The sequence below is a fragment of the Bombus flavifrons genome, chromosome 2 (assembly GCF_040668555.2).
Source record: "Bombus flavifrons isolate JBK064 chromosome 2, iyBomFlav1_principal, whole genome shotgun sequence".
NCBI lineage: Eukaryota > Metazoa > Arthropoda > Insecta > Hymenoptera > Apidae > Bombus > Bombus flavifrons.
The window spans coordinates 5,799,993-5,827,630 of record NC_138443.1 but is presented as its reverse complement, the minus strand read 5'-3'; the positions used below and the strand labels follow the sequence as shown (position 1 = coordinate 5,827,630).

General features: G+C 37.9%; 1 protein-coding gene across 2 annotated transcripts in view; it reads left to right on the top strand.

The window, feature by feature from the left end:
* Grd (GABA-gated ion channel) overlaps nt 1–27,638 on the top strand; it is a 92,829-nt gene that overhangs the window by 47,419 nt on the left and 17,772 nt on the right. For both annotated transcript variants that reach the window (XM_069131785.1, XM_069131786.1), the window contains 2 exons: nt 3,799–3,991; nt 4,814–5,034. In XM_069131785.1, the coding sequence (XP_068987886.1) occupies nt 3,799–3,991; nt 4,814–5,034 (414 nt within the window). The remainder of the gene's footprint in view (nt 1–3,798; nt 3,992–4,813; nt 5,035–27,638) is intronic.

Below are 27,638 nucleotides of genomic sequence, written 5' to 3'. Positions count from 1 at the left end.
AAATTTTTTGTAATCGCGCCAAAAAGTTCCTTCCATTCGTATAAGAATTCGTTTTATTTTTCTATTCCTTTGTATCGTATATATATATCATTTATCGTAGTCTCTTGAAGCGTACGACACGGTCATTCAAGAACAAACTCCTTCACTCCTTCCAAATATTTCGAGAAACTTTCATTCAATTTTTTAATCAACTAGAAATTCCAACATTTGTTTTCTCAACAGCGAAGTGCTGCTAACTTGTACGAATCGAGCGGCGAAGCATCGATTTTCATCATAGATCTGTAATAGGCAAGAAATTTTGCTGTTTCCGGAAGAAGCGAAAAATTCTCGTCGATCCACAAAGAGAATTCGCCTTGGTATTTACATAAAAGACTAGCAAGAGGTCGAGGAGAACGTTAATCAGCTATATGAAAGAAAGAACGTTCCTTGGAAAGCATCACTCGGATTCTTATTTCCCTCGCAAACAGGTCAACTGTCTTTTAATAATTTCAACATGTAAATCCTTACATAAGCATATCCAAAGCCTCTTATATGTGTATCTCGACGATGCGCCGCTTATATCGTCACGAGGCAAAAGTCGTTCATGGTACATCGATCTGTACGAAAGAGACGCGGCGAGAAGAATCGAGAGATCGAAAGGCACGATGTCAGCAAACAAAGAAGACCGCTAGTATAGGAGATCCTAGAAAATAGAGTAGTAGACGGGAATGGTAACGGGTAACAGTAGCAACGTGTCCGATCGAGCAGCTGGTTTTCATCGTGACCTAAAAGAACGGACAGGCATTAAAATGCCGCTTTATTTCGGTTTAAAAACGATCCAGCCGCAATTTTCGTTCTATCCTGGCGAAATTCCCTCGTCCCAATTTCCACCCCCCGAGTGTGTACACTGTGCCACGTGTACACATGTGCTGCTTGTACCGTGAAACATAAACGAAACGGCATTGAACACGAGAGAAAAAAATGAGGCACCAGGGCCAAAAAGCTACTGTTTTTCTGTTTAGTGTCCCTTCTGTATTTTTTTTTTTTTTTTAGTTCTTTTTCTATTTTTTTTCTTTTTTTTCGAGTGAGGATAAAAGAAAATACAGAAGAGGGAAGAGAGAGAAAGAGAGAGAGAAATTTATTAATTTACATAGAGGGAGAGGAAATGTTTAGACTCGACAAATTTACTGTTTCTCTGTTTAGTGTCCTTTTTACTTCTTTAAAATTCTTTTTCTATGCTTTTACCCGAGTGAAAGTAAAAAGAAATAGAGAAAAGAGAGGGAGAGAAACCCTCGAGATTTATTAATTTACATAGAGAGAGAAAATGTTTAGGCTCAACAAATTTACTGTTTCTCTGTTTAGTGTCCTTCTTACTTTTTTAAATTCTTTTTCCAAATGAAGGTAAAAGAAAATAGGGGGAAGGAAGAGAGAGAGAGAATCGCTTGAGGTATATTAGTTTAACTAGAAAGAGAAAATGTTTGAGGTGGGCCGAGAATGTGTTTACGTTTCTGTGGATTCTTTTCGTTTTCAGTCTTTTTCGGTGTCTTTTTTCAAAAAGGAGAATGACAATACGATGTTTTGTACGGGTATACGTGGAAGTAATTTTGCTATTTCACAGCTAAAGTCGAAGGGAGAACAAATATGATGTTTCACAGGGGAAAGGGGTCACGCTGGAGAATTTTCAGTTCACTGATCAAAGTAAACTCGGTAAAAAAGCGTTTCGATGAATCAGAGATTTGTAGCGTGGGAACACATTCAGTCATTGGTACAAAAAGTTCTCTAAAATACTACAAATTAGAAAGTTTATAAAATCATATATATCGTTGGGCAATTTCTCAAATATTTAAATACTTAAATAACACTAAGAAGATAAATATCAGGGATAAATATTGTTAGACTTCAAGTAGCTGAAATATCTTTTCCGTTACTCTTATTACTTTTCTATGTATTTATCAACCATTAAAAATTATTAATATAAATTAAATCCATCTGATTTAAACCTAATCGTATCAAAGTTCAGCTACAAGCTGCTTCAAAAATTTACAAATACTCTCTACATTGCTATACGTTTCCCTCTGTCCGTTCCTTTGCATCTGTCGCTCCTCTCCGACGATCCCTTTCGCAGTAGCTGTGTGGTACAAAGCAACTTTAGTTTGCGATAACGGCAAACACTATGGTACGACCAAATGTCCTCGATACTTTCAAATGTAGAGGATACGGAAACCAAAACGACCTAGCACGTGCTTTGCAAAGACTTGTTTTGTAATGCGTTTACAAAGGCTTATGCTCTAGCACGCACGAATTTGCGAGTGAATCGAAAATATATAACGTTCGAAAGATTAAAAGTATGAACGAAGAATGGCACAAAATAGTTTCATCGAGTAAATCAAGTTTTAATATTTTAACACATCAGCAAAGCAAGAGTGTTCAATGAATTTATGAAAAATATGAATTTCCATAAATATTTACAATTATAGTGAATAAATAAAAAGTATAGTGAAATTAGGAAGAGAAAGAATATTCTTTGTCCTAGCGAATTAATTAACATACTGAATATTTGATATCATCCAACGTGAACATTTTTATTTTATAATAATTTCGAATTCGATGATTCTGTAATCCTAGTAGTCATCGATAAAGTACGTTCTATAGAATAAAATTTACAACTAAAAATGGACATTCCTTGTTTTTCTCTTATAGGCGTTATAACACGTTCGAGCTTTAGAACCACGATATTCCAAGTAGTTGCCTACTAGTTTGCAACGATGCGAACTCGATGAATAACCGGCCTCTGTATATGCTAAAATTGATGGAGTAATCGAAACTCCTTGGGCTATTAGCGACCTCGAGGAATATCACGATTCGCGGGTTTGTTACGTGTGTGCGATAACTGGACTGTAGATTTCAATGCATTTTTATATTTTTACGAGTATGACTAAAGAAATGGAATGGAATTTAAATACAGTTTCATCCACCAAATATTGTAATACAAATAAATGCTTGGCGGCAGAGGTAACATTGAAATTGTTAAATGGATTCCTCCATTTTTCGTTATATTAGGTTGTCCCAAAAGTTTCTTTCGTTTTATAAAGAATATCAGATGCACAACATTTTTTGTTCTATATTATGTTATTGAATTATCTAATTATCCATTTTATTGAATTATTCCAATAGTACAAAATGGATCATACATAATTCAATAAAATAATACAAAACAAAAAATGTTGTGCATCTATTATTTTCCTGTAAAACGAAGGAAAATTTTGAGACAACTTAATACCTGATTCTTAGTACTTGACATTCAGACGTTTTCAAAACACTACAATCTTGCGTCTTTCACACCATCCGCCACCGAGATAAAAGCTTCCAAATTCAATAGGACGATATAAGAAATTAAAGCGACTGCTCCGAACTAACTGACTGTTTTCGACACATTGGGAAACGTGTTTCGGCAATGCCAGCGGCGCATGAAATTTTTAAGTTTGTATCTCGATAACGCATACTGCAAAAGACACGTGTCTGTGACGTTTTTGAAACGTCTGGACAACCTGTACATATTATGTGCATGTTTGCACTGTTAATCATATTTGGTTAATCATAGTTAGTTAATTAGTTAAGTTAATTAGTTAGAAACGAGTTAGATAAGACAGCTCTTTTCGTATAAGATTTTTAATTTTTTAAATCGCTCTTAAAGAGAAAAAATCAATCCGCTTTACAAAATTTCTTTCTCTGAATTACCTCTACTTGTCCTATTTGATTCTCTTAAAATCACGCATTTTTCACTGATGTATAGATCGATCGTTTTGAAAAATGTTTCAGAGCGGCTACTGGAGCAAAAGCGTCCACGAGGCAGAGGACGCAAAGCAACAATCACAGCAACATCAGCGAGCTACTGGACAATCTTCTTCGCGGTTACGACAACAGCGTCAGACCAGACTTCGGTGGTCCACCAGCCACGGTTGAGGTCGACATCATGGTGCGCAGTATGGGTCCGATTTCCGAAGTCGATATGGTTCGTATCTCTTCATTTCCCTTTGTTTCTCTCAGCAGCAGCAGCAGCAGCCTGGCTACTTGATAGATAGCCATACACAATTGCCTGAGATCTCATTCATCGTGGTACAAATTCGATTTCATTCGTTACATGATTCGATAGGAGTAGAAGCAGTTTTATGAGTTTCTATTTGTAGAATGTGCGCATTACACGTACGAATGTAGGCATTACACATATGCATAGACAGTTCGTGAATTAATTGAAGAAATGAAAAAATAAAAAGAAACAAAGGTTAGTGTATTTTTATAGAATTAGTATTTTGTTAAATATTAATAAGAAGAATGAGATGTATTTTATTGTATTTCTTTATGATGTCGAGGCTTATGTCATTCACGATCTTTCTTGAATATATACGCGTTTTATATATTCTGTTTCTATAGCTGAATGTTTTTTCTTTCTTTCATTATTATTTAATTTGTACTTTACAATTTGTCCAAATGGACATCTGGTAAACAAACTTAATGTATTTCTTGAAATTAAACTTTATTTCGCTACCTGTCTAAATATAACTGTATCTTGTGGTTCGCTTTATTTCGTTACTTTAAGACTTATCTGCCAAAGCATTTGTATATATATAAGGGAATGAGATTATTTCTGATCTATCGAAACCAAATGCAAAACTTATTTGCTCAAATTATACACGAAATTTTTGCGCCAGTACTTGTATTGGATAATGTATTATTATCATGGAATACTATAATGGTAAAGAAGAGGATCTCGTTGATTAGAAAGTTTTATCGAATACGAATTTACAAAAGTAAGAAGAACAAAATCTCTGCGCAGACATATTCAATGGATTGCTACTTCCGGCAATCGTGGGTGGATCGACGTTTGGCTTTTCAAGGTGGCAAAGAAACTCTGGCGCTCAGTATATCGATGCTGGCAAGAATCTGGAAGCCGGATACGTACTTTTACAATGGAAAGCACAGTTATTTACACACGATAACCAGCCCTAATAAGTTCGTCAGGCTTTATCAAGACGGCAGAGTCCTGTATAGTTCAAGGTAAGTGATTATTTTACACGATTTATAATATTTTTCTATAATTTATAATATTTTGCATAATTTTTAATATTTATTACCGACGGTTGCTTCTCATTGTCCTCGAATTTTGGATCTTCAAAGACGATTTCAATCTCCTAAAAATGTCCTATCACGGATACTAATTTTAATATAGTACCTACATACGTTTTAATCCTGAAATGCTAAGATTAAAATTTTTCTACCAGAACGCAGAGTAGAAATGTTTTGCTCAGAGAGACGCAGAATTCCAATTTCTCGAGGCTGAGAGCCCAATGTTAAGACTTTCTTTACCATCGACAGACAGAAACTGAAATTTTTAATTTGGCAGATTCGTATAAAAATGCTTTGCTTTTAGAAGATTTTAACACGCGAGTTTCTTTTATCATAACGAACGAAGCAGATATTCTGCGTAGAAAGAGTTTCAATTATAAATTCGTTAAAGCTTTACCTTTGTATAATGACAAATCCTTTCATTAAAAAAGAAAAGAGAAAAGGATCGTGATTATATGCAAATCGTTTGACGAAAATCAGACGTATTGAATGAGACGTTAATAACACAAAACCCTGTAAATGAAACGTAATGATTAAAGGATAAAATAGGAGGTTTGTTCAACGTAAATTTTACGATTAAATGATAAAGTAAAAAAGTATATTCCCGAACGTAACGATTAAAGGATAAATAGGGAAGAAAGTAAAATAGGGAAAGAAAAATATATATCTAATATGAACGTGCGAAATAACATGGTACGCTGAGGTATCTTGCAATATCTTTCAATCAACTGCAGTCAGTCCGTGAAGTTTATGGGGATTGTGCAAGTTTTCTGTTTTATTGCGTTACGTCCGTTTCGTGATCGTCCTTCGCTTGATCGAGCATGATGCAGCGGTTCCAGCTGGCCGCCTTGACTTGCGTTTATGTTAAACGACTCTATCGTGTCTACACTGGAAAAATGTTTGACCATCGTTTGAGAGCGAATGATAAATTCTCTCCTAGTCAAACGTTTCTGGATCGGGTTCAAAAACTGTCTCGAATTCAATCACCCACATAAAATCCTCCCGAGTTTCTTCGCGAAAAACGAGTGTTTATTCATCTGACGCATTGAAGGATATGAATTAAATAGAGAAAGAGGAGTATACGTTCAAGTACGTAAAACGATGTTAGTAGACAATATGACAAAATTCCTTCTTAGCGTGATGGTGATTTTAAAGTTTGTTTCCCGATATAAAAAGTCTGCGCATCGTTTAAAGTTTTTAATTCTTAATTTTGAAGAAAATACAATGAGATTTTTAGATTTATGGCTGTAGAATTTAATAATAATTTATTCTAGATCATCGATCTTAAATCAATGGTACAAAGATTTATCCGTTATTAGTACAAATAATATTTTATTGATCTATCGAAGTAACTATTTAGATTACATCTCTGTCGTTTTAGGTGAAATCATGTTAGCAACTGTAGAAATTAATGGTTAACGATTTATTGAGTTATTCAATTGATTACATTATCTGTTCCAGAATTCATAATGTTACAAAGTAACAAATTTTTATTATCTAATAATTTGAATTGTGCGTTACATTCTCGTGACTATACTTGAAACTATATTGCAATCGATCGTACAAACTATCCATAGCGGTCGAGTTTACACGGTCAGTTATTATCTGAGAATGTTTCGTTCTGTTTCGAAAGTTCGTTCTGTCATCGACAAAATGTAATACAACGCTTAACACTAAGCTTCTCAAGGCTGATCATATGACCGGTTACAAAATTTAAATTAAAATTCTACATTCATCGTTATTTCTTTCATTCGTCTAACTTTATGTAAATTCTTATGTTATCCGATTAATCAATTTCTCAATTTTTGTTAATATAAGAACTTACATGAACTTAGATGAACAAAAGAGATAACAATGAACGTACAATTTTAAATTAAATTTTAAAACCGGTCGTTTGACCGAGCCTGGGTAAGATTAGTGTTAATACTTTCTCTGTTTCATTCACAAGAGTGTTCAACGATCCAGCTATTTCAAATTGTCCATACAAGGGACCGATAGAAATACACATCTGTTACAAGAGAAAAGCAGAGAAAACAAACAAAGAAACAGAGTGAGGAGCGGGGAGAGAAAGAAAGAGAGAGAGATGGAAAGGGAGAGAATCAAGCGATGTACATTTCCCCTTTGTTAACCCATTCCCTTTCTCTTGACCTAGTCTTCTGGATCGGCTCTATTGTGCAGACCAGAATTAACCCTTGAGCTCAAGGTGCCTCTGCACACGTACGTACATGCACATCTCTCTGGCTTCCCTAAGAATCACGCGTCGGGCACGGCTTGTTCTTTCAAAAAGTGCATCGTCCTTCTCGGAACTATCATCTTTTGTGTACGGTGACCGAGAGACAAAGGACTCGAAATTATTACCTTGATTTGCGTCAATGTTGTTAGTTCTAGAGCGAAATGATTCGAATAAAGCGTTACACGAAACGTTCTTCTAGATTCTAGGCTGAAGCTTCTAGATGCAACTCCCTTGAAAATTGAAATATGAACTTTCCCTCTTTGAATGATGTTCATCTTTCCTAGCCAGAATGGAGTACGTTTATTTGAATATTCGTTACGATTATTGCTGTAATAGGAATAATTATTAATTTAAAGCTGTGCACAATCTCATAAAACATCGTGTGAAACATATTTATGAAACGCGCGTTTTCTATATGGATAAATTCAATAAAGAGAAATGGATAAATTCCAGGCACGAAATTGAATGGCAGTTTGAATTTTATAATTGATGTTGTACAGGCGTACACGTGTAACTATTTTGTTATACGTCTGATTGATTTACACGGGTATCAAACTGCATCTTTCCATCCACCTGATACAAAAGGGCTCTCCCGTATAAAAATATATTTTCATATAATTTTAAGAATTCGAGATCGTTTACACGTTATAAACGAGTTTGAGTGTTTTTACGATTTCGATGTTTACCAGATATGATGAAAACATCACGCATGCAAAATCGAAGAATAGCATTTCTTTTAGTATTTCAATCATATGTTTACTATGTTTCAGTGAAACATTTTATACGAATCAATAGAATTGAAAAATTACGATGCAATAATATTTTGTTACTTCTTAACAAGGAGTTGATCAATTTAATCGATAATTCAATAAATCTTGGTGATGTTTGTAGTGCCTCTAAAAGTATTTGTTGAAGGCTTAGCCGACTATCCCTGGGATGTGACCAGAGCGGAAAATCGAATTCCTTCGGAAACTCTGTACACTTTCGTGACCGATCGGTAGCCATTAAATGTCGATCACGTCTGCACTATTTGCACAGCACTTTATTAGCTGCTACTACAGCTTTCCGTAAATATTTATTCGTACGGCTTCTAGTTACTTTACCGAGATTGAACACGTCTGAACGTAAAGGCATTAAGTACCTACCAATTTTGTTCAACCTTGATCAAATCTTTTAGAAAACTTGTTAATTTTCAACACTCTATTAGTATTAACGTCAGCTCTAACTCCTCCGTAATCGTTTAATTCAGAAGTACAATTAGAAATTAATTTAATTTTCCACGGCTAACTTTATCGCTACCAAGGGGAAGTAAGTTTCGTTAGGCACACAAATTATAATATTACGATTAGGACCGTTTCTTTGGCGTACATTTTTCGCGAAAAATTATTTATTATACCACTTGTGAGTTATAAATATATTAAATGTGCAGCGATGCCAGAATATCCAGAAATAAATGTGATAAAGGTGGTAGGCAAAAAAGAATCGCAAAGTGGTAATTGTAATGCGATAATTTAAAGAAATCGAGCAGATTTTAGTTAGAGGAAGATAAAAAGAAATGTAAATTATGTAGTGATAAGGAAGGAAATTTAAAGTACTATGTTTTCTTTTTTTTATTTTCCTCGAGATACTTTACATGTTGTTTATGAAAACATTCGTAAATTGGCGTAACGAGTTACAATACTAGTTTGTAAGCATAGTCCCAGTAATCCATGCCTTAGAATTAAATATTAGGTTGTCCCAAAACTGTTCTTTCCTTTGATAAGGAAATACTTGTTTTGTTACTACAAAATAGATTATACGTGATTCAGTAAAATAATATGAAACAGAGGATGTTGTGCATCTATTATTTCCTTAGACGAAAGAAATTTTTGGAACAACCTAATACATTTGTTCGCAGGTTATTAAGTGTCTTAGTTAAACAAATCATTGGAATGTCTTTTGCTCAGTCTTCTCGGAATAAACGTTCAATGTAAATTGTTTGCCAGTAGATTTGGGTGGTCTCCTAAAATCTCGCAAATGTCTCGCAAAAAGACGCGTTAATTGTGTTGTATTTTCAACTGATTGCACCTGGAGATCTTTCCTGAGATCCTCGTCTCTAATGTACCACGGAGCATGAACTAGCGTACGAAGGATTATTGATCGTACAGCTCCTGTACTTTTAATGAAGCACTATGTAACGAAATGCGAAAGAATGAAGTGGTTGAAAGCTAATACGAAAGAAATTTCAGAAGAAAAATATTGCGAAGAGACAGTTAACTGGATTTGCTCCTTAGAGAAGAAGTAAAATGGAAGTGCGAAACTATGTCAAAACTGGGAATAAATAGCATATATATATATGTGTATATATATATGTCGGGGTGAGATTGGAATTTTGGGCGCGTGACAACTCTTCACGTGAGTTATCCATTGTTTAACACAACTGAGATTATATTTTCACGTATACACAAGTCTACTACAAAGATTAACAAATAATAAGTCTAGTGAATAATAAGCTTAACAAATAATAAAGTTAGTGGAAAATAAATTGAACGAATAATAAGTTTAACAAATAATAAAACTAATGAATAATACGTTTAACGGATTAAAGTTCAATGAATAATATGATTTACAAACAATAAGTTAATAATCGTTATAAACAATAATTTTGAGTTCAAACGAATCCACGATCGACGGGATGGCTCCTTACTAAGCGTAGACTGATCTTAAGCACAGAAACACGACGTGTCACTCTCCAAAGCAGTCACAAGACGAATGCCAGCCTCGTCGAGATTTTTCTCGCTGTACAATTGCATTTGTTTTTCTATACCCGTTTGGAAGCATCGAGAAGGTTCCAAACGCCGTTGTTAGGCAGACTCGTTGGAAGCATCGAGAAAGTTCCAAACGCCGTTGTTAGGCAGACTCGTTGGAAGCATCGAGAAAATTCCAAACGCCGTTGTTAGGCAGTTTCTGCCTGAGTACATCCCGTGACCGTGGCTACGTTCGGCGACCAATTGTCGCCTCGAACCCAATCTTGATATCACAAATCTCGAACAATTACAGCTATGATAAAATCCAGGCTAGACTACTAGAAGATGTTCCCAAAATTTCCAAGGAACGGCTTCGGCTTTCCTTTCATCTCCGACACGGCCATTCTGACTGTCACACGTCCTCGTGTGTAGCTAAAATACAGAGATTTTTTTTTTTTTAACATTAGACTCGTTGTAACTGATATTATCTACCATTCAGTCAAATGTTCCAAATAAGTCAAGGGTCCAGTTCGACAGCAAGATTTTGTTCGAAGGTTTAACAAGCAAAGAAATGAAAGAGAACTCAAATTGGTAGTGTCATAGTTTGTATTTCGAAGTGCTAGTTGCATTCTGTGAGTCACCAGTCAGACCGCAACGACACGACAGATCATTTTCAATTCCGCACACGGGTGAATCTCAGATTGTTGGATCGTGTTACCACGTTGGGCGTATTACGAAGGCGCAGAGTGTCTCACTGGACGTATTACGAAGGCGCAGAGTGTCCCACTGGACGTATTACGAAGGCGCAGAGTGTCCCACTGGACGTATTACGAAGGCGCAGAGTGTCCCACTGGACATATTACGAAGGCGCAGGACACCACACACTGGGTGTATTACAAAAGGCGCAGAACACCACAACGCGGTGTTAATGATCCCCTGAGGTCAGTGTACTCGCATCGTTATTATCACCGTCGCTGTCATCGCCGCAGACGTTCAACTCAGCAGGAACGCAACTATTTGGCATTTTTCTTAGTTTGTCATGACTGTCCTTGTATGTCCGTTTACCGTCTAAGGTCTTTAAAGTATATCGGTCCCCTTCCAAAATCTCTGCTATCACGAATGGACCCCTGAATTTCGGGTCCAACTTCGTTTGGTTCCTTTCCTCATTTTTTCGTAACACAAAGTCACCAAGGTTAAACCTAACTACCTTGGCTTTCGTTTTGTCGAACCTGTCTTTATCATAGCTAGCGCAAGTCTCCATGTTCCGTATCGCCTGTTGTCTTACACTGGAGATGTCCACTTCCTTTTCCTCGACATTATCAGGCAACGATAAGCCGTAGGACCTTGCTGCCTTGCCAATTAATAATTCCAGAGGACTTGATTTAGTTACACGATTGGTGGTGCAATTCAAGGCTAACTGTATCTCGCCAATCGCGTCTTGCCACGATCGCCCGGTCGTTTCTACCGTCGAAAACATATTTTTTAAGGTGCTCATAGTACGCTCTATCGGGTAATTTGGGTCAAATATCATTAGCACAGGCTCATCGGTCAGAATAGAAATTACCTTTCGCCTTGTCTTTTCGTGTTTATCCGTCCAATTTATGTTCTTGTTACCGGAAGTGAGTGCATACAAAGATTTCATTACTTGAGAGAATTTAGGAACGAATTTTCGGAAATAAGAAGCTAGACCGATGAACTGCCGAAGCTGTGTAACGGTCGTCGGTGCGGGTAAAGAGCTTAAGGCGTGTATTTTACCCGGGTTGGCGCGAACTTCTCCGTTACGAATTACATATCCCAAATAGAGTACCGAGGTCGTTAGAAAAGAACATTTTGAAAAGTTGAAAGAGAATCCGGCTTTTACAAGGGTATCTAATACGATGTTCAATCTTTCTAGGGCTTGGTCTACCGAGTCAGCGATAATTAAGACGTCATCCAAGTAAACTACGACGTATGAATAAGCAAGGTCGCCTAAGGCTTTGAAAATGGCTCTCTGGAAAACGGCTGGTGCATTTTTCAAACAAAATGGCATCGTTACGTATTCGTATTGACCGTCGGGGGTGACGAACGCTATATATTCAGTCGAGTTAGGGTGAATGGGAATCTGATGGAATCCGCTGGCCATGTCCAAGCGAATGAAGTATCTCGCACTCTGCAATCTCGCGATTTGATTAGCAATAAGGGATAAAGGATACCGATCCGCGACCGTGTTTTTATTTAGCGCCCGGAAATCTACGCACAATCTGTCTGATCCGTCCTTCTTCTTCACGAGTAACATGGGGCTCGCGAACGGCGAATTACTAGGTTTTACAATTTTTGCCCTAATCAGTTCACTTATTCGCTCGCGCGCTATTTTCCGCTCTTCCTCGCTAAGTCTGTAAGGACTTCTTTGTACGGTGACATTAGGGTCAATTAATCGAATTTCTAACTGGCCCGTACTTACACGAGTCCGCGGGAAACCCGTAATAAATGACTCTTTGAATTTTTCGAGAACAGAAATCAATCGATCTTTGTCGTTACCAACTACATCAGTGTCGACCTCGTTAATGTTGACCGCATCTTCCGCGACTTTGCTACAGGCGTTAACCATTTTTGTCTTGCAAATATCGACGCTATTTTGTGTAATATTGACGTCAAAACCTTGGCTCAAGATTTCACGACCAATCATGATATCGTATTTTAAGTAGCTATCAGCAAGGACATGAAAAGTTATCTCCAATGTAAAACCGTTAATACATACAGTGAACAAGATCTGAGATGTACTGTTAACACAAGTATTTCCTATGCCTCGCATTACTACTACATCAGTCGTTCGTTTGCCAGAAAATTTCGAGGATATAGATTCTTTAATTAATGAGCATTCGGCTCCGGAATCGAAACAAAATGGGAACGACTCACCCAGATGACTTAAACTACCAGCTGGAGACTCCACCACGCAGGAGTCGACTCGACGTTTGTTCTTGGGGCCGGGTTTTCTGTTCTGCAGTAGCGGACAATCAGGTGCGATATGGCCCTACGCACGACACTTGAAGCAAACCACCTGGGGCGATGTTGCCGGTCGTCTTCCTTCCGGGCGTTGTGTATTTCCTCGCTGTTCTCTCTGCATCCTACTGCGGCACTCCGCTATTCTGTGTCCGTGTTTACCACAGTAGAGGCACTTCACGTGGTGGGCCGACGGCTTGTGTCTTTTGGCTTCAGGGCCCGTGGAGGTGTCGCTCGTCAAAAATACGGGCCTCTTCGCGAAAGCAACGGCTCTCATTTCGTCTAAAAATTGATCCTTGGTCTTGATATCCTTCCCAGCTGCTATCTCTTCGATGCGCTGATCCCATGAGCTCAGGTGACAAAGAACGGTAGCGTTGATTATTTCGGCCATAGTGGCATTTTGCCACTTCGTCTCCAGGAGGGAACGGAGACGGATGGCGTACGCAGCCATGTTTTCGTCCTCTTGTGGTGGTTCCCTGAGCGTCTTCATTAGCGTCGAGGTTGCCGTATCTTTGCTACCAAAACGTGTAATGAAAAGTTCCCTAAACGTTGGCCAGGTAAGCCCTTCGCCGGTCACTATCTGCTTGAGCCAATGCGCTGCACGACCCTCTAGAGCACTATTTAAAACAGAAACTAGTGCACTGTCTTGCAGAGGATTACCCTTCATAAGCAGGTCCACAGTCGTGCACCATGCGGCTGGATCGGCGCCCGCGATCGCGGGGTTAAAACGTGGTAACGAAAATTTTCCGGGTTTCACACTCGGTTCAAGCTCCCTCGGTTTTTGCACTAGCGTCTGAATTAAATCGCGCATAAAGGCCATCTGTTCTTGTATCACTTTAAGAGGTTCTGATCCCACTTCTGATGTCGGGGTGAGATTGGAATTTTGGGCGCGTGACAACTCTTCACGTGAGTTATCCATTGTTTAACACAACTGAGATTATATTTTCACGTATACACAAGTCTACTACAAAGATTAACAAATAATAAGTCTAGTGAATAATAAGCTTAACAAATAATAAAGTTAGTGGAAAATAAATTGAACGAATAATAAGTTTAACAAATAATAAAACTAATGAATAATACGTTTAACGGATAGTAAGTTCAATGAATAATATGATTTACAAACAATAAGTTAATAATCGTTATAAACAATAATTTTGAGTTCAAACGAATCCACGATCGACGGGATGACTCCTTACTAAGCGTAGACTGATCTTAAGCACAGAAACACGACGTGTCACTCTCCAAAGCAGTCACAAGACGAATGCCAGCCTTGTCGAGATTTCTCTCGCTGTACAATTGCATTTGTTTTTCTATACCCGTTTGGAAGCATCGAGAAGGTTCCAAACGCCGTTGCTAGGCAGACTCGTTGGAAGCATCGAGAAAGTTCCAAACGCCGTTGTTAGGCAGACTCGTTGGAAGCATCGAGAAAATTCCAAACGCCGTTGTTAGGCAGTTTCTGCCTGAGTACATCCCGTGACCGTGGCTATGTTCGGCGACCAATTGTCGCCTCGAACCCAATCTTGATATCACAAATCTCGAACAATTACAGCTATGATAAAATCCAGGCTAGACTACTAGAAGATGTTCCCAAAATTTCCAAGGAACGGCTTCGGCTTTCCTTTCATCTCCGACATATATATACATACATTTTTATACATATATTATTTGTAACTGTCACGAAGCAGAGCTAGAACGATTGATCTACAATTCATAAGTAGAGGATAGATTCTTATGCATTTATAAAAAAAGTTGGAAGTGCGAAATTGCACAGACTATATATATATATGAAAAAATATATAAAACGACCAAAGTGTAGCTCTTTTCATAACATCTAGCAAGGGAAACAATTTTCTACCGAGGTTCTATTTTTTAAATTGTACTCTGAAAAATATGAATTTGCATACAAATACGCAATCTTTTCGTAAGTATGTATGTGAAGGTTTGGATGGATTAATATTTGGCAACTATAATGCCAAGTCCATTTCAAAGGCGCAGAGGGCGAAATAAATGAACATTATTATATTACCTGCGTCTACAGAAATGAAAACAATGTACATTTCTTATCTCGAAAAGCACGCTGTTACTAGAATTTCACATTGTTTTACATGATTATGTATGAAACAACTGGTTTTGGTTCGTTGTGAAGCAATAAAAGTGATGTTGCACCGCGAGATTAAAAGCTTTCAGTAGAAAAACTTGGCATAAGTCAGGCAGCTCGTTCTACTTTGCTTTCTGGCTACGATAAAGTTTCCAGGTTATAAAAGTTCATTATCCTTTTTATATACATTTTACACTTTCTTCGTCGAACGAGGAGCAAGCATGTAAGTCTCGTGCGTCGATGTGAAAATAGGTCGACTATCCTTCCGTAGTAAACCTCGTCAGAGACGACTCAATAAAAGCTCATTGACAATATTTTTCAAAGAAGTACGTTGTTAATTCCATCCATATTGATACAATTTTTCGATACAAATTTTCAATGTTTTAACATCAGATATTAACGAACGGAAACTGCTTTCGAGATTCTACATTTCTTACGATAAAAATGACTTGCTTCGTGGAGCTTAAATCAATTTATTCAGGAATATACTGTGTATAGGTCTTTTTTCGCAAGAAATATAAGAGTATTCACCGGCCCCTTGTACAATTAAATCACTAATATCATTACTGAGATTTTACAAGTCACATTTTTAAATAAATTCAATAGATTTTTATATGTAACAGTAATAAATTTATATACAATTAGATTAATAATTGAGTATATAGTACTATACAAACTATACGGAAATTATTTGTTACTCTTGTAAAACGTAACTCAATTTCGTAAAATTATAGCGCTCTTCCCCTTCACCCTTTAAAGTTTCCTTTGTTCCTTTGCAACCAGCGATGGATTGTCAAGCACTTCGAATTGCATCGAATAGGATTCGATACCCCGAAAACTCCTGAAAGTCTCGAAAGTGTGGAAAGTCTTGAAAATCGCGATTATTTCGATAGATCTTAAAAGGTTTAGCGCGTAGTCAATGTTTTACGAGCATTCTGAATGCTTTAACTTAAACGGTATCAATGATATACGTAAAATACATGATACACCTAATAATAACATAAAGATACCTATCGGAGAATATCTAGAAAATTTCAAGATATTGGAAATGCATTTATGCGAACGACTTGCAGGATTTACAAGGTTTACAAGACCTTCAGGATTTTTAAGATTTCCAACATTTTCAGGAGTTTCAGGGTACCTATCAAACTCTATTCACAGCCTCAGAAAATATCGAATAATTTCGAAAACTGAGACTCAAATATCCATCGCTATCCGCAACTACATATGTAAATATATCAACTGTATACAAGTACGTCCTAAACCACATGCACGCTCTCTGGAGAATAAAATCGCGGCGCGATTTCACGGATGGCCGAGCAAGCAGTCGGATGTTGGTTCCCTCGATGGGCAGCATCTGCTCATTTCCAGACAGAATAGACCACCTAGAACAGGCCACTTCTCGTCACAGATAATCTTTAGCGTGTTCGCCTGCGCGATCTTCCACGGCCACGGGGATTTCACCGTTGGAAATCCATGATTTTAGATTCTGCCTACGTGGTACGGAGAAGAAGACCGCGCACGTGATCCTCAGGCCAAAGTAGTTTTAGGATTTCGTCGCGTCTGTATGCTAATCGAGACGGTTATTTTCATGCAAACGAGACGGCCCACGAAACCTGTTAAATAATACGCCATAGTAAGCGCAGACTAACAACGCTCCTTCGCTTTCACTGCTTTCCCATTTTTCTACTATTTTCGCTCTTTCTCTTTGTCCTCTTTACCAGACTCGGGAATCACTCACCCTGAAAATTTCTTCTATTCCATGAATTTTTCTGGAGCCGGATAAAACGACTGGTGTTCACCACTGGTGTTGTTCCGCTCGGTTAAGACACTCGTCTGTTTGAGGTAGAACAACTTGAACGGAGGGACGAGTTGGTTTGTTCGGAGCTTGGAGAGCCTCCGCGATTGCAATTTACGAAGCAGAGCGCGTTTTTGTACGGAGAACGAGCAGGTTGTTTGCGCGAAAATGGGAAATCGAGTCAGTGGTAATTGATAGCAGATTGACGCATTTGGAACGTTGCTTTCTTCGAATGTACAAGAAATATAATAAACGTCGATAGACAACGGTATTTCTTACGTCGTTTATGTGATAATCAATTAAACCCAAGTATCCGAAGTTTTATATTATTTACATAGTACAGTTTCATATGATTAGAAGAATTTAATGTTACTTTTATTTTCTTGGAAAAATCTCCCCGTTTTAATATCGATGTTAATTTCTACATCGTTCTTTCTCATTATTTTACTTTTTTATTTAAACGCACATACTTCTTTCACTCACACATTTGAAAATGAAATAATCTTTTTATCACTTTTATCTCCGCCGCAAAATTTCCTATCGCGAGTGGCCTGAATCTTGCTTATATATCAAGCAGCTACAATCATCAAACTATTTTTTACACCAGAAATTCGTATACGTTAATGGAAGAGAAGAGATCAAGAGTAATCAACATAAATGAAACGATTTATAGGGAGGTATTCTATTTTCAGAAAAATCCTATTCGTCTTTCCCTCTAACCATTTCGCGCATCCACGCGTAACGATGGAAAAGAACCCTACAGTTAGTCCATATTTAATTAAACTCATACGACGTCTACGAGCATTACCAAAATTAAACAGGAAACCAGTAAAAGTCACGTTAAAAACGAGTTAAAAATACACAGCTAGGTAAACGAGATAATTCCCGGCATATTTTTACCGGAAAAACGAATGAAAAGAGAAACGAAAGAGGGTCGCATTTCCCTTTGAACCGAGAATCAAGCCGGCAAATACTGCGTCAGAGGTTAAGACGAAGCGGCGAGGTAACCGGAAGGAGGCTGGCAAATGTGAAGGGCCCCTGTAACTCGGCGCCGTATGTACACTTCACGCTCGAGATGATTTATATCCTCTTGGACGGAATCAAGGATCTCAAAATGCCTGGTTGCTGTTACGATTCCGTTCGTCCATGCGTGGAACTGGCTGGAATTCTCGTGCCAACAGACAGTTTCCAATATGATCCTCTCCTTGCTGCGTTCGTGTACATTCCTGTTCTTGTGTACGACGCGGACTACGTTTCTGCATGTGTTTGCCCTGGTGATTATTCACGTTATCTGAATTTAGTTGGCGGCAATTACTCGTCGAAATAATCGATTCGAATGCCACTGGGGCGCAAATTTTCCAGCTGTTGATTCTTATAGTTTGTTAGCCACGTTTTCATCGCCGGAATGATATCGAGTTTGGCCGATAGAGTATAGTCAAAATCTGGCTAACAGAAAGTCCCAAAAGCTTAGTAAAGTATTATCCTCTGAGTACTGAAAAAATTGTACAATTAGCGCAATTGTTAAGTTGCTGCATAAGAAACGTTGGATTTTCTCGAACGAAATTTTAGTCACAGCTTAATCGCCAGCTTCTTCAAAATATTTCATCGAAGCAATTGCGTCAGTGTGTTTTTCCAACGATGAACTAGTTTCGTTATTTCGGATTTATAAGAATCGCCAATCCTAAAATTCGTACATTTTTTGGAACAAAGATGCACATGTGCAACTCTTTCTCATATAATTTACGTATTAAAAAATTGGTTAAAAGGAATAAATGATATCTTCGTCAAGTAGCAAATTTGCTCTCGTACGATTTTTCCCCGTGTAAGAAAATCACATGAATATTCTGATTATTCACAGTGTCCGTTAATGAAATGCCTATATGTAATTTAATCGTCTTTACCAGGAGTTATTTCAAAATCAAACAATATTCTTACCAGTACGATGCAAACGTATCGAAGAAATAGCAACGGTTCGTAGCGACTGACCGGAACGTATTTCAGATTTTTTTGTATATCAATACCCGCGGATTTCTTTTTCTGCTTTGTTTTTACACTTTTGGTCGTCACGATACGTTAGACCGCCTTTTTCACTGTTGTTTTGCTTGGACAGCGATGAAAATTTATTCGCAATATCCGTGTTAGGATTTCGCAATTAATTACTAGCTCCCATGCATGGACGATCATCCGTGGTTGGATTCAATCTGAAATGATACAGCTGATGTACCCGCTGCGTTGAACAGATGCCGGACTCTCCACTTCATCCTTGCACGTGCTTGTCTCGCTTGCTAATATGAGTTGATTTGTGCCTAGAGAGATGGACGTTGATCCTATTAGACTTCGAATTAAGTCTAACGTGATATCCGTGGAAGTAATGCACGACCATACTTGAGGAATGTTAGGTAGAATTCGAATAAATATAAATCTATTTTCTATTAATTTCGAATTTAATCGAAAGTCGTAGAATTCGGACAAGTTTGAAGGATACGTTTGAAATTGAGAAATTTTGTCGAACGTGCTTAAGCGTTTAATATATTGCTTGCCCGTTCTATTTATTTTAGAGAAAACTATACTTCATTACTCGAACTGTCTACTAAGACAACTGGACAAACTAAGATCATTTATAACTAAACCTAGCTTTTTTGCTCTTCTAAGATTTTAGAAAGTCTGCAAAAGTTTGGCATTACTTATCAACACCTCTATTACATTGTACAATAATTCCTTAAGACAAATTTTAAAAGCTTCTATCGATGAACATTTTTTTTTTTATTATTTAATTTGTACTTTACAATTTGTCCAGCTGGACATTCGGTAAATTTTTCTAGCTTAATTGCTAAATAACATGTGGATGGCCACCCCCAGCGAGATACCATCTTCGAGTTTGTCTATTTTATTTTTTTAGTGAGGTCAGTGGGGTGTTTTCTCTTTAGTCTTCTTTTTATGAGAGTTTTGCTCGCTTCAGCAGCCAACTGAATTGGATGTGTTGCCGTTCTTTCCTTATATTTTTCTGCGTACCTGCTGATTCCTTCTTTGATTGTTAGTATTTTTAAGTCTTTGCGTATATCCTCGTTTTTGACATACCATGGGGCGTTGGCTATTGTTCTCAGTATCTTCGATTGTAGCGACTCTAGTTTATTTATGTGGCTCATTGCTGCTGTCTCCCATAGTGGTATTCCGTACGTCCAAATTGGTTTTATTATCGTTTTGTACATTTTTTTAGTTTATGTCGATGAAAATGAAAAATTTTTTCTCTTTCTTGAGAAGTTCAAAATTAAAATTTTGATTGAATTGTTAATGATTGATAATGAGTAGCTGTTTAGGGTTATTATAGTAATCTTGTAGCATATAACAAAAATGGTTCCACGATGCATCAATCTTTTCTAACAGTACAAATTATGTCAGTTTATTTAAATACTTTAATTGTTGATGCGAAAGAACGAGGAACACTATCAAAATCAAGGTTTTCAACGCGGTTTACATTATAAAATCACAATGTAAATTATTGATAGTCATAGTTAATAACGGAATAGCACTTTCGTTGAATGAAAATTCGTTAATTATTGTCGAATATTAGAAACGCCAACGAGACCGTTAGAAAGTATTAAATCCGACTGTAAATTACAAGAATTCCCAATACACGTTCGAACCTGCGGTTTGTTTCAATTTATAGCATGCTCATTTGGAATGTAGCCAACATTTTAAAGTTCAGATCTTTTTGCTCTGTCTCCTGTAACATACCCGCACGCTCTGACAAACGATCGTGCGTTGCCAATTATCTCTATAGCATGACGTTTCAACTTTAATACAGATAACTCTGTCACGATTAATCGTTTCTTTATGATTAGTTTCGACTCGTCAAATTTGGGAAACCCGTTTGTTATAGTAATATTATTATATTATATCAGTATTATTATTTATTAGAATAAATCATTGTTTTTTTTTAGATGATAAAGGTATGAAAGAAAAGAAAGAAGAAAGGGTTTTATAATATTTTATAAATAAAGTATAATAATAATAATAGTAGCTTATTGACTTTCGTATATCGCGACTCTGACGATTTACAAAATTGCAACAAGGAAAGATATAAATATTAGAATATTTAGAGAATTATTAGCTCTAAAATTATTAGGGTTGTCTGAAAATACAGAAAATTCTTGTCTTCGACGGTGTCAGCATAATATTGCCGTTCGGAAAAATGATTCCGGAAGACGCATTAGACGCGTATGCAAACTATGTTATGTAAATAAAAGACATCGAATGGACCAAACAAAGACACAAAAGAAAACAACAACTTATTGTCCAAATTGTTCCGACCAACCTCAGCTATGTATAGAATGCTTTAAAGTTTTACGTTGTAAATAATTTTTTTAATAAACCATTTTCGTATTACTTTTATAACAATTCAATAGTTTTATTATTTCCTCTGGAATATCTTTTCAAATACCTACGACGATCCTTCGCAAGTAGCCAAATAAGTGCCACCCGAATACGGGTGACGCGGCCCTACCGGAAACGTTGCTGATACCTGAATACGGGTGTCGTGGTAATCAACGTGTTAATGGAGCCTTCCGGATGCATGGAGGTGTCGTCGGAGGTGTCTGGTAGTCCAGTGATGTTCCGACCCTTGATTCAAGAGTCGAATCCATGTAACAGCGTGTGATGGCGTTGCCCGCATATACGACAGAATCCGGCGGTACAATGCGAAAGTGTGTGTCCTGTCCTCAAGCAGTTGGTACACGCTGATACTTCTTCGGCGGCTACAAGGCGTTCTCCGATGGTTTTCATCTTGAAGGTGTTGCAGATCCAAATTTTATGTGGTCCACGGCAAATCGGGCAGGATGACAGATTGAGACGTGATGAATGCATGCCCTCGTGTTTGACGTATCGATCCTGTAGGTTCTAAGAGCTGACAGCGATCGTTTACAAACGTCAGAAGTTCATTAAACTTAGGCAATAGTATGGATTTTGTCTGATCCTTCCACATTAATTCGGTCTCGCGATCTAACTTCGATGTGAGGAAATAACAGCACGGTATCTGCAGTTGGTTGTCCGAGCGCTTCCAAGGCGTTGTAGTGGGACTCTACCTTGCTTGCATATGCTTGTAAATCTCGATATGATGTTCAGCGTAAAGGGGCAGTGTCAAATAATTCTGTCAAATGCTTAGCCACGATTTTTGCCGGTCTATTATATCTTCGTTCTAATATGTCCCAAGCGGCTGAGTAATTGACTGCTGCGTTGCTTAACGATGCTATAGTGTAAAACGCTTCATGTGTTAAACAAGAGCGGAGATAAATCAATCGTTTACAGTCGTCAAAACGAGGGTTTTCGTGAACTATGGAGCGAAACTGAACCGCGAAACCTGGCCAATCTTCGTAAGCTCCCGAAAATGTAAGTAGTCGAATTTTCGGTAACTCGACGGAATACGATAATGATGTGTCCGATAAGTTTGTTGTAATATTTCGAGATTTTTGATCTGATCGCTTGTTTGCCTCCTCAATCATCTCAGACGTGCGTGCTTTGATCTGGAAGTACTTACATTTAAGGTAAATGCGATCCTGCATTGATTGACTCTCGTCCAGATCGTCTAATTCGCATTGAGTTTCCCTAAACGTCGCGTATTCTTCTTCTAAGTATTCTAAATTGCGTTGGATAGCAATTGATTGTATCCCTTCCTCATTATCGTCGAGAATAGCGCGCAATGATTTTAATTCTCTCCTAAACGCTTCTCGTTTCAGGATCAGCTGTTTTATGCGCTTTTCTTGAATAGAGGCCATAGTGGATTCAACGAATTGAACGAGGTTACCTTGTAGTTGCGATATGGACGTCAGTCCGGTTATCGGTGGCTGCTCGTTAATGTGCGGCAGGAGGTTGAGTGTGCGTTTGGCGCCGAACGTGACACTTATATTGTTGTGAGATTGGAGTTGTTGGAAATTGCTATGCTGATGATTGTCCAGCTGCGGCGGGAGGTTGCCTTCTTCGACCAACGGGTTATACCTCTTCGAAAGTGACGCTCCTAACGTTACTGGCTTCGCTGAAGTGATAACGCTTCCGCTGCTGGTTTTGATGTATTCACGTGGCACTGTGTGGTCACTGGTGAGTGCATTTTTCAGTTGACACGTATCCGACTCGAAGGACAATGTTTATTCGACCAGTCGCGGAGAGACGCGATCGCGAGAAAGCGCGTCAACAGGAGTCGTAAATTCCCGTTACGATTTGACAATCGACGCCACGAACTGTTCGATTCCCTATTTCGATTAGGATAATAGAGGTAGTTTAATGAGTATAATGCTTTATTAACAGTTCAAAGATATATATTTCCAACAACTTTGTAGAAAAGATAGTTACGCTGATGTGTAGATATAAGTGACGTAGGTGACTGATCTAAGGGTGAAAACCCGGTTGAAGTGGATAGGTCGTGATAGGTACTGAAGAAGTACTAGAGTATAATTAACAGCATATTTATTAACAACACTCCCAATATACACTTTGTGTAGAACTCACGATTGCGCTAACAGTTTGCGATTGAACAGAGATCGCGGAGCGAGTTCGGTCGATGATTGCTCACGATGCGTCACAGAGCTCTAGTCAATTATTCATCGAACTCTCCATCACGATGATGCTGCAGAGGAAAACTATGATGGAGTGTGTATAAGGACACGAGATCATCGGATTCGTCGAGAAAAGCCTTCGTCCGGAAAGTGAGGGAAATTGACGTTGCTGTTAATTGATCAATTTCCATGTTGGTGGTTAGAAAAGGATGCTAGCCGTCCTTGAGGGAAGGTTGCTAGCGGGAAGCGTCGTTCGTTGAAAAAATAGATCTCCCCTATCTTCCCGTAGTTGGGACAAAGACTGTCTGTTCGCAGGACTTTAGATAACTAAATTTTAATATTTATAACGGCCCTCAGGCTAGCTGAACATGTACTGTGGAGATGTGTTAGCGTCTGATAACCATCATACCCGAAGAATAGGGTCTGCGTGTGGCGAGCCACGGAACAGAAACCGTTGGAATATTTACTGTCGCGTGTCGCTACAAATATTTTTTTTAAGGAGAGCCATAGAATTACTCCATACCTTTGTTAGACAAAGCGTTCATCCCGTGACCGCGGCTACGTTCGGCGACTGGTTGTCGCCTCGAGCCCAAGCTCATTATCACAAATCTCGAACAAATACAATCGAATCGAATGACGACAATTGTTTAATTACGCCTATGATAGAATCTAGATTACGGTATTAAGGGATTTTCCCGAAGTTCCAAAGGAAAGTCATTCTCTCGTGAGGTCGTATTAGCGAGTTACTTAGCGTCTTTACGCTCGGTGGATATTCCACGTTTTAACAAAGAGTTAGTTTAGTTATACTTCCACCGTAGCCAAGCAAGTCGAGTACGACTTGGGCTTTGGAAGAAGGCGCATTCTGTTATTCCGTTGACCGCGGATTCGTTATTGAACCTAGGATCATCGGCATTAGCTTCTCGAGTATCTAATTACCACGGTTACTTGTCAAATTCTACAATAATCGTATTTGCACTAGTCAACGTCTTCTCTATTGCATAATAACAATGTGTAATCCAAATGCAGATTCGTTTCACGCCCCTAACCTTAACCATAATGTGAACCCGACATATATATTATTTCATATTATTTAGTTATATGTTTGCTACGTAAACGACATACGACGTCCAATTAAAAAAATCAAAGAACGTTTTCATTTCCTCTGAGAAATATTAGAAATATATAAAAGATTAGCACGTATTTTATCCTACTCGTCATAGAACGGGCGAAGCTTCTCTTCTTGCATTTTCCCCCGTGCATTTACCGTTTTACAAAAGAAACATCGATTGGTAATAACGCGAATGCCCTATATACCAATTTTTCCAATATCTATTCCCGTCGAAAACCAAATTTGCTGATTCATAGAAAGGTGCTCAGCGTCAACCGAGAATCGAATCTCGAGGTAAGTCAAACAAGAAAGTGTCATGCGTCACATATCTTGAATATGCTCGTGGAGAATCTTTCCAACAGAATGGAGCTAACAGAATTCACAAACGTGGTCCGAACGGAGTAAAATTATTTAAGAGGTCGTTTGACGGATAGTCGGAAAGACACGGTAAAAATAGACAGCTGTGACAAAAAGGCGCGGCGATTCGTTCTCCGATATGCAATTTCCAATCCAACGATCTACGATTTCTCTTGAATTTTTCGTCTTCGTCTCTCGGTTTTCCGACGCGTAAACGAATATTCCCGGACGTGTTGCGGACTGACTCTCAAGGGTTGCACGCGGCCCACAATGAAATCCATTCAACCTGATGAACAATGAAAATTATTTTCCCTCGCATATCGTGCATCTCGTCTGATACAAAGGCTCCACTATCACTGGGAAAAAGGATTCGCAGTTAAATATTGAATCGATTCGTGGCAAACGTTCGTTCCTCGTGATCAAACCATGGCGTTCGTGAAGCACTGTTGACCTTTTCCAGCACTAAACTCTGCGCTCTTTCGTTTTATTTAGAAAAGTTTAATATTTCGTAGCCTGAAAAGTAAGTTAATGGCATTGTACGTTTTATTTTATTTTACTTTTATACGTAGGTTTTCTTCCAGCTGTGTCTAATTACTGTACATATTATTAACGATCGTATAAACTGACACAGTAGAAAATCTGTGAGTGATATAACTACGAGCGTTTAGAGGGAGAAAATACTGCTCGTCAGCTTTCATATTTACATATTACATATTTATTTCACAAGTATTCGAGTAGAGCCTCTGACACCAAGAGCTGCTATGCAAAAGTAACGAATCTCTACCGTTCAATCGATATGAATTATTAAAATCCTGTTTAAAATGTTGATTCTTGAGGATGAAACATAAAAAGAAGTGCACACAGACGTATTACCTATTAACTCTGAAATACTCGAACGATGTAACGTTAGCTTATTATACCATAAACAAATTCTCATACGCGGTAAATACAGTAGAACCTGCCTTATCTGAACTAACAGGAGACAAAACTGCTCGGATAATGGAATTTCCGGATGATAGAACGATCAATTTTCTGATATGAAATTTCACTTATTCAAATATAAATTACAATTAATTGACAGTTCCTTTAAATATTTCTGTATCTCGTATCCTTTTGACTGCTGAGTCACATAATTCTTTCAACATTTTTCTTTATTTGGTAGACTATTTACAATCAGTTCTCGTTAAGAATTTTAAGTAACTTCATTTGGCGTGGTACAATAGCTTGGTTTATAATAATTTATATTATGTTGATTCTAGTTGAATCTAATGCTTCAATCTAAAGGATATTTTCTTTTTAGTCTGCGGATCTGGTCCGTCGTGTCAAGTAGTTGGGTGACTAATGGGTAATGGTTGTTGACTCTTGTGTTCTATCTGCTTCTGAACTTGTATATTTCTTTTTTGACTGTAGGTATCTTGAGGTCGCGGTGGATTGTTTCGTTGGTGACATGCCAAGGTGCATCTATTAAGGATCTTAGTGTTTCTGATTGAAATCGTTGAAGGATTTCTATGTTGGAGTTATTCGCTGTTCCCCATAGTTGAATCCCATAGGTCCAGACAGATTTTAGTATGGCTTTATATAGCATTATTTTGCTCTCAGTGCTGAAGTTGGAGCGACGGCCAATGAGCCAGTAAAATTTTTTAAGTTTAGCCTTGAGTTGCTTCGATTTGTCTATGACGTGTTGTTTCCATGTCAATCTCCTGTCCAGAGTCATGCCCAGATATCTGACTGAATCCTTGTTAGGAATTGTGATATTGTTAATGATCACCTGAGGGCAGGTTTGTTTTCGCAGCGTGAAGGTTACCTGTGTGGATTTATTTTCGTTAATTTTGAAGCCCCATTTGTGGAACCACTTTTCCATAGAGTCAAGACCTCGCTGGAGAGTGTGAGATGCCATTATTGGGTCTGAGTGGGATGCTAGTAGTGCTGTGTCGTCAGCAAATGTCGCTGTTGTTATCTCTGCTAAGGTTGGTAAATCGGCAGTATAGATGGAGAACAGTAGGGGTCCAAGTATACTACCTTGTATTCTTTCAACATGAGTAACTAAATACAGTTACGTTCTTTTTGTACTTCAAACATCTTCGTTACCACTTTCATTTGCTCTTTCCATTTGTATAAAATCGCCGTTATTATCGTCTCTATCGCGATGAAACCATTTCATTATTATGTTAATATACAAGTTTTTTCTATCGTTGCCAGCATCAGAGGAATCTACGTGGTTTAGATAATTCTTAATATCATATTTTCCTTTTTTAATGTCCGTGATTTTTCCAACACCATTTTGTCATATTTTTGCCAATTTCGTTGCACCTACACCACCTTCTAGTTTCTTAATTACGACGTATTTTATCTCGATGACTAGAACGCTATTAATTTCATACTAAATATTTATAATCAGAGTTCACTCAAGCGAATAAAGCGAAGAATACACTGTATATGGACGCTAATAAAGTATGTCCATATGTCTCTATGAAAAATATATTTGTATCATTTTGAGAGAAAATTACGTTCGTTCCTGTTTGATATTTATCGTTTTCTTATTTCTAAAGACCGTGTACCATTTTATTTCTCCTATACACGATTCAGCGCTATTCCCATAACTGACATGATCAAGGATCAAAGAAACGCAAATAATTGCGTGTGTTTCTATCTCGGTCGCTTAACTACGAAAAACCACGAAAAGTAAAA